Genomic DNA, 12,254 nt, shown 5'->3' on the forward strand with positions numbered 1-12,254 from the left:
TATATATATATATATATCATCATCATTGTTTAATGTCTGCTTTCCATTCTGGCATGCGTCGAACGGTTTGACTGAGGACTAGCAAGCCAGTAGGCTGCACCAGGCTCCAATCTGATCTGGCAAGGTTTCTACAGCTGGGTGCCCTTCCTAACATTAACCACTCTGAGAGTGTAGTGGGTGCTTTTTACCTGCCATCGGCCTAGGAGCCAGTCAGGTGGCACTGGCATTGACTACATTTGCATGATGCTTTTTACGCACCACTGGCACGGGAGCTAGTCAGGGAGCACTAGCATTGACCATGTTCACATGGTGCTTTTTACGTGCCATTGATTGTCAATATATCATATATCTGAATAAGAAGCGCACTCTAAAGTATACAGCAGTAAAGTATTAAATCACTAAAGTTAAAGTCCGGTCATTAGAGTAACCAATGGTTTCGCATCCATGAACACCACAGTCTCGTGCATCAGACTCTATGCAAAGGCAAGTTTAACTCTTCACCTCTCAGAGGGAGAGGCAGGTCTAGATTTACACAGTTTGACATTGTTGATTTTTACCCGTCGATATCAAAAGTGTTGCTGATGAAGGCACTTTCCTTTGCTAAGGGCTTCACAGATATTAGTGATAGAAATATCAGCATTATCATACATGCCAAGAAGACGGTGCTGTTCAACAAAGATCTGATGAGAGTCAAGCAATCTGACCCAGAGGGATCATTCCATGTGGCTATGTGAGCCTATGACAGCATTGTCGTCTGTGATCTTATCAAGACTATACATCCTGGACACCTTAGGAAAGAAATTTCCATTGGTCCTCTTTGGTCTCTACAGGGATGACGCCCAAGCCATCTCTAGAGGAGCCAATGGGCACATACTGGATAGACTCAGAAAGGACCTGATTAGCACCCTAGGCTCCATTGAACTCAAGATCATCATAGAGACAAATCTTATCACAGTAGACTTCCTAGATGTTACTCTAGACTTGGGCTCTGGTATGTACAAGCCTTATTGCAAGTCAAACAAGAAGCAATCCTGTATTAACACAGCTTCCTACCATCCCCCTATTGTGTTCAAGAACCCTGTGAAGGGTGTCAGCACGAGGATCTTGAAACTATCCTCAAGTCAAGATATCTTTGATGTTGCCGCCGCCTACAGTGAGGCACTGGCATCCAGTGGGTTTAAGGACCGCATCTCCTACATGCCAGGCTCTAGTACACAGAAAAGGAAGCGCTGCTGAAATGTTATTTGGTTTGCCCCACCCTTCTCACTTAATGTCAAAACTTGTGTGGGAAGGATATTCCTCAGGTTAATACACAAGCACTTCACACAGACACAGACATGTATTCAACAGACACAATCTAAGGGTCACCTTTACTTGTGCACCCAACATAAAAAGTATATTAACTAACACCCGCAAAACACAGGAAGAGACAGGTTGCTCTTGTGGGGTGTACAATGACTGTCCAGTAGGGGGCCAATGCAAGACCAAAGGAGTCATCTATGGGACTACAGTGACACCTAGGCCTGGCAACCACAGTAACAACAACATACCACCCAACAACAACAACAATGGCACCAGAGGCAGCAACAATAGCTGAAACACCAGCTCTGACACCAATGACTCCAGTCCAATGCTACAGCCAGAGAGGCTGGCCAGACCAATACCAATGGCACCAAGGCAGTAACTGGCCCCACACCCTACATTACCAGCAATAGCATCCACACCACCACCAACCCTATGGCCAGAGAGAACCACCACAGCAATAACAACCGCAGCAACAGCAGACATGCCAGCACCGCTGGACCAGCATGCCATAATGATAGCAACACTGATGGCAGCTCTTACAACACCAGTGGCAATCACAAATCCCCAGGCCTGGTGCCAACCAGAGATACACCAGGAATGAGAACATTGCCAGCACCTAAGCTTATAAATACATTGGATCAGCCAGCACAGCCTTCAAGCAACGCTTCTACAACCACCTGTCATCCTTCAGGGTCTCAGAAAGACATTTCGTCACATCTCTGGCTAGCCATGTGTGGCACCTCAAAGATCAAGGGATCCCATATGATATCAGGTGGAAGATCTCAGAACAACCAGGCCCCTACACTAATGGGAGTGGGTGCTGCAAGATCTGCATCACTGAACAAGCCAGAATACTTAAAGAATACACTAGGCCTGGCTCGCTGAATACTCATCAAGAGGTATTCACACAATGCATCCATTTCAAGCACTACCTGCTGCAAAATTGGGATTCTTTGTTCGCTGGTTAAGCTCATAAGAGTCATTACAATCTATTAGCAAACCACGAGTTAGATCCCTATTTCCTAATATTGACTGGTATAGAGGAGACAACCTGCCCTTACCAATGCTGGAACATTCTTTATCTGATAGTCATTTGACCAATTGACCATAACATTTTTCCACCCCCAAGAGGTGAAGAGTTAAACTTGTCTTTGTATAGAGTCTGATGAGCTGTCCTCAAGGCTGTGGCTTTCATGGATGCGAAACCATTGGTCACTCTGACCAGATTTTAACTCTAGTGATTCAAAATATATATATATATATATGCATATACACACAAATATATGTATATGTGTATATACACATACATATACAACAGGCTTCTTTCAGTTTCTAACAAATTTACTCAAAGAACTTTGGTTGTTCCAAGACTATAGTGGACATGCCTAAGGTACCACCCAGTAGGACCAAACCCAAAACCACATACACATGAAGCAAGCTTCTTAACCACAGAACCAATTCAATGGACTAAGAATCACAGGAATCACAGCACAAGCATTCTCATTGAGTGAGTCTCCAGTCAAAAACTTTCTGCAAATTGAGTTAACACTATTTATGACCTTTCAAAATGTTTTTTTCTCTTCTCACAAACAATTCCAACTTGCCAAACATCGTGTTGTTTGAAGGATTTAAGAAATATTCTGAAAATTCATTTTGATACAAAGTGATTGAACTGTAGCTATGCTAAGACCCCACTTTCAAGGGCTTTAGTCAATATCAACAACCTTCGTGCTTAGTCAGGTACTTATTTTATCCATCTCTATTTATCAAATGGCAAACTTGACTTGTGTTGCCTCTTTTAGAGTGTTACCTCCCGTCTACAAATATAAATACAAGGTATATGGGATGGGGTGCATCAGTTAAGCATAAACTTTGAAATGCTAGTTTACTGTGACTTGGCATACATTGGAACACCTGCTATTGTATTTAGTAACTAGTAAACTTTGATGAAAATTTTTATTCCAATTGTGACCATCTGGTCTTTTATTGTTTGTTTTTTTAGACACAGTATTTCTAGAACAACATTATTCACCATCATTTTGTGATTTGAGGGAGATCTGGCTGCTACTCCTTGCAAGTAGTGCAATTGTGTCGAGGGTCTTTCACTAGCTCAATATTAAAGTATTTGTTCTTACAGCTGGACACCCTTTTTATTGTTAAGTGTGGAGGAATAGAACCTGTTTTAGTCAAACAAATCAGAGCTAGCAAAGTTAGCAGCTTTCATCAGGGGCATAAGACAACAGCTGTAGTAAGGTTTGAACTATTCATCATAAGGTTTATTTATATATATGTATACATCAGGTTGAGTAAAAAATAAGCAACATTTTGAACCATGAAGAATTTGTACAGGATTTTTGCAGAGTTTTTGATTTTTTTAAAACATTCTTTTGCAGTTGTTTGATAACCCTAACCCTAATTTCCCAAATGCATCAATAAAATAACACTAATATTTTTTTCACCATTGTTAGAATCATCTGAAATGGAACTGTCAAAGCATGATATCTGAATGACCTGTGAGTGGTCAGCTTGAAAAGGGTTTAAATAATTTCGCAGTGGAGACCTGAGCCTTGAAGACTGTGAGTGCAGTGGATACCCATCTGTCATCGATGACGGTCAATTAAAAACTGTCACTGAGAAAGATCCATGTAAAACCGCTCAAGAACTGGCAAAAGAACGTCAAGTTAGCTAGAAAACTGCCTGTAACCATTTGCATGCAATCGGAAAATCAAAAAAGCTCAACAAATGGGTACCACACGATTTGAATGAAAATCAGAAAATGTGCAGATATGAAATTTGCTCGTCATTTCTTCTCCATAAACAGACTGATCCATTTCTCAACCGTATTGTAACTTGCACTGAATAGAGGATTATGTACAGTAATAAAAAATGTTCTTCACAATGGTTGGACCAAAATGAAGCACCAAAAATCTTCCCTAAACCTGAGCTCTTCAAAAAGAAGGTTATGGTGACTGTTCGGTGGTGTACTGCTGGACTCATCCACTATAACTTCCTAAAACCTGGAAAAACTATTACTGCAGAAACATATTGCCATGAAATTGCCAAATGAATGAAAAACTACTATTCCTCTGTCCCAGACTGGTCAACAGAAAAGGGTCAATCATTCTTCATGACGATGCTCGACCATGTTTCACTAATAACACTTCAGAAGTTGAGAGAACGTGGCTACAAAGTTCTTCCTCACCCAGCTTATTCCCCAGACCTTTCTCCAACCAACTACCACTTTTTCAAGCACCTTGATGGTTTCCTGTGAGAGAAGGAGTTAAAAATCAAACCGATGCTGAAAGTGCGTTCAAAGAGTTCATCAGCTCCAGAATTCCAGATTTTCATGTTACCAGAATAAACAAACTTGTAACTTGCTGGCAAACGTGTTGATTGTAATAGTACTTACTTTGATGAATAAAATTTCCACATTGTTGAAATATAGTGATGAATTTCATGTTTCAAACATTGCTTACTTTTTACTGATACATACACACACACAAAGGATGCCAACCAATTAAATACATCCACCTGGCCTTTGGTTGCCTTTAGTTCACCGAGTTCACAGTGTTGTAACCATTCGGTTACATGGTTCCTTCCCTATGAAAATTTTCCATGCAGATAATCTATCTTGCAGACTAGTGTGACTGATGTTCAGTTTGAACATACATCCAAATTAAACGTCAATCATATGATCACATAAGTCCAATGAATATAGGGGGATCTATAAGGGTCAACAGCATTTCTCCTCCTTCTTCCCCAACTTATCAGAAGGAACAAAAACATGCATGCACACATACACAATACATTTTTCCTCATAAGTTTTGCATGTTACAACACATAATTACGTAAGAAGGTATCAATTAATTTACCAGGGTTAACCTCTCTGTATGATGCTACTCCATAAGCATCTACTATAGCTTGGAATGCTTCAGTGAATTTGTTAGTACGGTTATAGGTAGGAGGTTCTTGCTTTGTAACCATCCGGTTTAGTATAGATGGTACACTACTACCGCTTCTTTCCTGAAAATAACAACATTAACGAGTAATTAGCACATGGAAAGTTTATATCATAAACTGGACTGAAATATATAAATTACATTGAGTTCTTTCACCTAGAAAAATTGTTGGGCCTTTTCTGAAGATTTTGATATTTACATAGTCTTGCAAGCAGCAAGGTGACCTTGGTAATGCTAGAAGAAGGAATAAAGCAGTCAGTACAGGCTGTAAGATGGTTGGCATTAAGAAGGGTATCCAGCCAAAGAAGCCATGCCAAAAGAGACACTGGAGCATGAAGCAGATCAGATCTTTTCAAACTGTCTTATCCAAGCCAGCAGGGAACATGGATATTTAAATGATGATTAATGATCAATTTCTCCATACTTTTGGAAATAGTTGAACTCAGTTCATTACTCTAATGACACTTATCAATTATACATAATACTTCTGCTGTACCTCTTCATGGTAACATTTTTATAAGTCTGTTAATGGGAGAGGCACAGTGCCCATGCCTTTTGAAGATAATCACACACTGGTAAGATTTATATAGTGATGGTAAGTTTAGACATCTGTGAAGTGGTGCTTGTGGGAAAACATGAGCGAGGGGAGGTTATTCTACTGGGTTAGTTTTAAGCAGGAATAAGAGGACAAAGTATTTAACACAGAATTTGGGAGTTGAGGCACAGTAGGAAATGGGGGCTCTCAGGGTGGCAAGACTAGTTCAAGGGCCATTGTAAAAACAAGAGCAGAAAGAGAAGAAACCATCTGTCATCTGTGAGCTGATGGTTCAAACCTGCTGGTGACTGAATCTTTGCCAAGCCGTGAAATAGCCTTCTTTTGGATTTGGTCAAGAATGTCTGTGTGTAAAGCAGCAGCAACACTGGCTATAGATGTGAAGAGAACTCCAGTGTCAGTGTTACTTAAGCTTCATAGAAGGTAAACAATTGATCAGAGCTGAAGTAGTTTTTAGCTCTAAAAGTACTTCTAGTAGTTATGCAATTTTGTAGGACTGCCATGAGAGACCATTGTTTATAATTAGATGAAAAAAAATTAATTTAAGTTAAATATTTTTGTCAGAAAGCCAGCTATCAATCTATTGACAGAATGTCATTGATTCTGAATTTCTTTATTTTTATAACTGGCTGCAAATTCAGAACTTTCTGAGAACTGTATTAGACCTCCAATGCAGTGATTATCATTCATTTAATTTTATATATATATATATATATATATATACAAGAATTTTACACATCAGCACTTGCTAATAACAAAAATAGTAACTTACAGTTCCTCGACGTAAAGCTTGCTGTATCCGATCAAGATCAGCAACTGGACACCAACATTCAGCAATGAGACACTTCTGTGTGACATCCAAGTTGAACATATTCAAAGTGTGGTAGATTGCTTTGATCTTCCTCACTTTGATGAACCACACTTTAATATTCTTGGCTGCAGCTACCAAAACTCGGTGGCGATGATCTTGAGTCTGGCCAAGAACCTAAGCAAAACACATCAGAAAAGTCATATAATTTAAGCTGAAACATAAACATTGTTTTGAATAAATTGGTTGGACAACAAAAATAAAATTATATCCTTACTGTGTTGAGATCCTCAATTCGTGTTATTACTCCCATAGCCATTTCTCGTCTTTCAGCTTGAGTCTCCGGACACGGGTATAGAGTGGCTCGGAACCTGTTGTAATAAAATATTGTAGATATACATAATTAAATGCTACATGAGATGGATTATGAAATAAAATGCCAAGAGATGAATTATTGTTGAAGATTTTTTCCTGAGAGACAATGTCTACATAGACATGCTGTGTTAAAAATACAATATATATCAGAATGAGACAAACATTGTCCCAGTAGTGACCCATGAGAATGCTAGATGTGTTTCAGCTTCCTTGAGCTTTAATAATGATGAGTACTTACTAGTGACATGCCTACATAACATCTGTTCCCTCCGATGTATGGGAAACAGTGAATAATGCAATCACCAATATTGCAGAAAGCTACCAGGTTGAATAAAGAATCTACTAACAATTTTCATTACTAGATATGCTTCTATTTCCACAAATGTGAAGTAATGGAAATTATTATACAATACTTTCAATTGGTATGCCTTCAAAAAGAAAACCCATTTCCCCTGATGATCTTGTTCTATACACAGAATGCTCTTTCAAAAGAATTCAATTTCTACTTCCCTCTCAAGACCCACTGTTTGTATTCTCACTAAAGCTCATGTTCTCGTATCTTCAGAGTTTGTTCTGGTACTCCATCACTACCTTACTTTTATCTTCTCAACCACTCCCACCCACCTCTGTATAGAATACAGAGCAGCCATGTATCTTCTCTATAGCAAGACAACTGTGCTTGTCACTTTATCTTACTTTAGTCTATCAGTATCCAGCATAAAGACTCCTTCCTCTCTCAAATACTCCCTCTTAGCAGTGAGAACTTTTTCCTTTTTCTCTTTCTTTTTACTTTTTCAGTCTTGCAAGTTACTTAGCAATGTCACTAGTGCCAGTGGCATGTAAAAAGCACCCAGTACACTGTGTAAAGAGGTTAGCATTAGGGAGGGCATCAAGCTGTACAAACCATGCCAAAGCTGACATTAGTGTCCAACACAGCTTTGTGGTTTGCCAGATCCTTTCAAACTGTGCAACCCACGTCAGCATAGAAAGTGGACGTTGATGATGTTGATCACACGCACACACAAACACACATTGCTTGCTGTACATGGGACTAAATAAACTGACTCAATACAAATGATGGCAACAAATGTTATCATTAAGCAGATTTTATTTGAAATGTCAACTGCAAAATATATGCTAAATGCTATAATTCTGACTATAACGGTTAATTACTTATCTAAGTCTCACTGACAATGTTTATGAGTTTGCTAGATGCAATACTCTTCTCTGTCTCAAGTACATTTTTTTGAGCAATTTTATGAATTAGCAACTTAACAAGATTCACTACTTTAATTCATTGATAATTGCATGTTTTGGTACTTCCTGAAAAAACAAACATTAGTCAAAGTATTTCCCAAACATAAAGCTAGTGAAGTATAAGGCTCTGAATCTGAGTATAATTTGTCATTTATGATTAACCTTTTTTCTTATTATATTTCTGTTAAAATAGACTGCCCCAGTTTCAATTAACTTAGAAAATACTGAATTTGGTAAAATAACTTTACCATTAATAAATTGGTGTTTGGGATGTAACATGAAAATTTTGATTGAAGTTCTTAACTTAGATCACTTTAAAACAAAGGTTGTATCATAGGACCATGGGCGGTCTCAGACAGGTTGGTATCAAAAAGATTAAACAAATTCAGTACTAATTGGTAGGAGGATATGAATAGTGGCCAATGAATTAATACAAGTAATAATTCAGGATTTGGACAAGGAGTCACCAAACTATGGCCCATGGGCTGGATCTGGCCCGCCATCACACTGTACCTTTTGTGTAAGTATCTGCAAAGAGAGTTCATTCCTGCAGACATCATGTTTTAAATTGCATTGCCATGTTTAAACTGGTTTGAAGTGTGCTGTACATAAAAGGGACTGACTTCAGCGAATTATGTCATATATTTTGCATATCTGAATGTTGAAAGAGTTCACAAGAGGTAAGAATCTCTAATATTTTCAAACTTTGATATTTATTTAAGCCCTATATTTTAATTGCTATATGCTCAAAAACAACCGACTTAAATTAATGAAAATTTTAAATAAAGCAATATAAAATTCTTAATACTATATTTGCCTATTAAGATTCTTAATAGTTTTATTATATATGACCATGATTATTTTTATGAAGCTCTTCTAATTAACTTACATAATAAATTTTAACTACATTGGCATAACTATAAAAATTGCATAATCAAATACTTTATCAGGAAAAAACTTTTAAGCCAATTATGTAATAACATAATTTAATGTCATGAACAATTTACATTGAGCTTGTCATGTTTATATACATGTCAGAAAATTTTTGAAAAATTGTTTATTTTACTAAAACTTTTTTGTAGAATATTCAATGTGTAAATAAACAATTGTTTTTAATTGTCAGATTTTGTTTTCTTTGCTCATTATGGCTACTAATAAAAGAACAGTAGATGCTAAATGTCACCTTTTCAATGAAGAATGGGGAGAAAAGTACATCTTCATGGAAACAAACAACCAGAAAGCTAGATGCATGATATGCAAAAAAAAATGTTGCTATTTTGAAAGAATACAATCTTTGGTGTCACTATGAAACAAAATATCTGTCAACATATTCAAAGTTTTCTGGAAAGTTGCATTCTCAGAAATTTGAGTTAATGAAATGTAGTTTGGAATCTCAAAGTAATCTCTTCGCAAGAATGTTTGCTAAAAATGAATCTGTCACGCATGCAAGTTACAAAATAGTGCATAAGATGGCAGAACGAAAAAAACTGTTTACTAACGGCAACATCATCAAAGAGTGCATGATTGAAGCAGCAAATGACTTGTGTCCTGAGAAGGCCAATTTGTTTGGAAATATTAGCTTTTCAGCAAGTTCAGTTGTGTGGAGAACAGAAGAACTTGGAGAGAACATAGTGCTACAGATACACAAGAAAGTTAGGAACCTCTTGTAGTACTCTCTGGTGCTGGATGAGTTTACTGGCCTGTCTAGTATGTCACAACTTCTCGTATTCATTCATGGTGTTAATTTGGACTTTCAGATCACAGGAGAGCCTCCACTCACTCAGTTCACATATCTCATTGTGGCAGCATCCCTGTTGTTTCTTCTTTAGTTTTGTGCGTTTCTTGCTATTATTTTATAATACTTAGTTGTGTTAGCCATGGGCCCTAAGAAGGTTAGTGCAAAAGACAGTGCTGAGAAGAAGAAAAAGCTGATTATGATAGAATTGAAGAAGGAAATCATTGATAAACATGAGAGAGGAGTGCATGTAGTGGACATAGGACGTCAATACGACTGAAGCATGTCACAGCAAAGGGTGTTTCCAGGCTCTCTGAGCAACACATCTGTCCATGAAGAGATGGAAAAATTGCTTCTCCTATGAATCAATGAGAAGAAACTCACAGGGGATACGATTATGGAGACCATCATCTGTGAGAAAGCACGAGCATTGTATGGGGAACTCCTGAAGCAGAACCCCAGAACATTGATGGAGGAGACATCAGCAGATGCATGTAAGGCCAGTCGCAGCCGGTTTGATAATTTCAAGAAGAGGACTGGTGTTCATACTGTCCTCAGGAATGGAGAAGCAGTGAATTCTGACATGAAAACAACTGAGGATTTTGTGTGTCAGCTCATCACAGCTGAGGTGTACATAGCACAATAGGTATTCAACTGTGATAAAACAGGCCTTTTTGGGGAAAAAAAAAAACGCCCAGAAGAACCTACATAACTGCAGAGGACAAGAAAATGCTAGGCCACAAGCCTATGAAAGATAGGCTAACTCTTGCCCTTTGTGCCAATGTAAGGGGGAGACTTGAAGATTAAGTGGCTCCTTGTCTATCATTCCGAAAACCCACAAGCATTCAAGTCACACAAAATCCCAAAGGAGAAGCTGCAGGTCATGTAGAGGGCAAACGTTAAAGCTTGGGTCACCAGGCAATACTTCACCAAGTAGGTTAACCTTATCTTCAGACCAGTAGTGAAAAAAGTACCTTCTGGAGAATGATCTTCCTCTCAAGGCCTTCCTCATCCTCAACAATGCTTCTGCTCACCCTCCTAACTTCAAAAATGATATCCTGGATGAATTTAAATTCATAGAAGTTCTATACCTTTCAAGCAACACCAACCCTATCTTGCAGCCCATGGACCAACAGGTGGTTTCTAATTTTAAAAAATTTGTACACAAAACACTTGTTTTGTCAGTGCTTTGAAATCACCAAAAGTACAAATCTAACCCTTTGGGAGTTTTGGCAGGAACACTACAACATTTTTGAATGCCTGAAAATCATCAATATAGCCTGGCAGGGTGTAATGAAGAGAACGCTGAAATTTGCATGGAGGAGGCTGTGGCCTGACTGCATATCCAAAAGCAAATTCAAGGGGTTTGAGTCTGAAACACCTGTAGACGAGGAGATAGTGTTTCTTGGCAAGTCCATGAGCCTCGAGGTTGATGATGGGCACATTAACAATCTTGTCAAGGAACACTCAGAGGAGCTGATGACAGATGAACTCCTGCAGTTTCAGGAGCAGCATTAGGATGGGGTGGAAGAGATTGATTCCCTGGAGGAGGACAGTGTAGCAGAGAAAGCTATATCTACAAGTAACACAAAAGCAGTGTTGGCAAAGTAGCAATAAGTTTCTGAATTTGTAGAAAAATATCAGCCTGAAAAAGTATCTACAGGTGATGCAGCTGCTTTATTTAATGACACTGCTCTGGTGCATTTTCCTAACATTTTGAAATGCAGGAAAAAGCAGACTTCTCTTGATATGCTTCTAATGAAACAACCTGCAAGTGTGAAAAGTGAAGAAAGTGTGCTCAAAAAGCCTAAATTAAGCAAAGTGAGAGAGAAAATGCCAGAAATAGATAGTTCTTACTGAAGTCTCAATGGAAGGAGATTCTCCTTTCCAAACAAGAATACTCCTCCTCCCCACTCCATGGTCTTCCTCGCGCACAATTTGTCCCATCATCATTTAATGTCCGCTTTCCATACTAGCATGGGTTGGACGATTTGACTGAGGACTGGTGAAACCGGATGGCAACACCAGGCTCCAATCTAATTTGGCAGAGTTTCTACAGCTGGATGCCCTTCCTAACGCCAACCACTCAGAGAGTGTAGTGGGTGCTTTTACGTGTCACCCGCACGAAGGCCAGTCAGGCGGTACTGGCAACGGCCACGCTCAAAATGGTGTCTTTTATGTGCCACCCACACAAGAGCCAGTCCAGGGGCACTGGCAACGATCTCACTCAAAAATCCTACAAAGGCCAGTCAGGCGGTACTG

At 38.7% G+C, this 12,254-nt stretch overlaps 1 protein-coding gene across 4 annotated transcripts in view; it reads right to left on the reverse strand.

The window, feature by feature from the left end:
* The window catches only part of LOC106877132 (V-type proton ATPase 116 kDa subunit a 1), a 96,253-nt gene that overhangs the window by 54,442 nt on the left and 29,557 nt on the right, over positions 1-12,254 (reverse strand). For all 4 annotated transcript variants that reach the window (XM_052970606.1, XM_052970609.1, XM_052970607.1 and 1 more), the window contains 3 exons: positions 6,903-6,996; positions 6,590-6,802; positions 5,178-5,328 (listed from right to left, as the gene is read on the reverse strand). In XM_052970606.1, coding sequence (XP_052826566.1) covers positions 5,178-5,328; positions 6,590-6,802; positions 6,903-6,996 — 458 coding nt within the window. The remainder of the gene's footprint in view (positions 1-5,177; positions 5,329-6,589; positions 6,803-6,902; positions 6,997-12,254) is intronic.

Source organism: Octopus bimaculoides, chromosome 9 (assembly GCF_001194135.2).
Source record: "Octopus bimaculoides isolate UCB-OBI-ISO-001 chromosome 9, ASM119413v2, whole genome shotgun sequence".
Classification (NCBI taxonomy): Eukaryota; Metazoa; Mollusca; class Cephalopoda; order Octopoda; family Octopodidae; genus Octopus; species Octopus bimaculoides.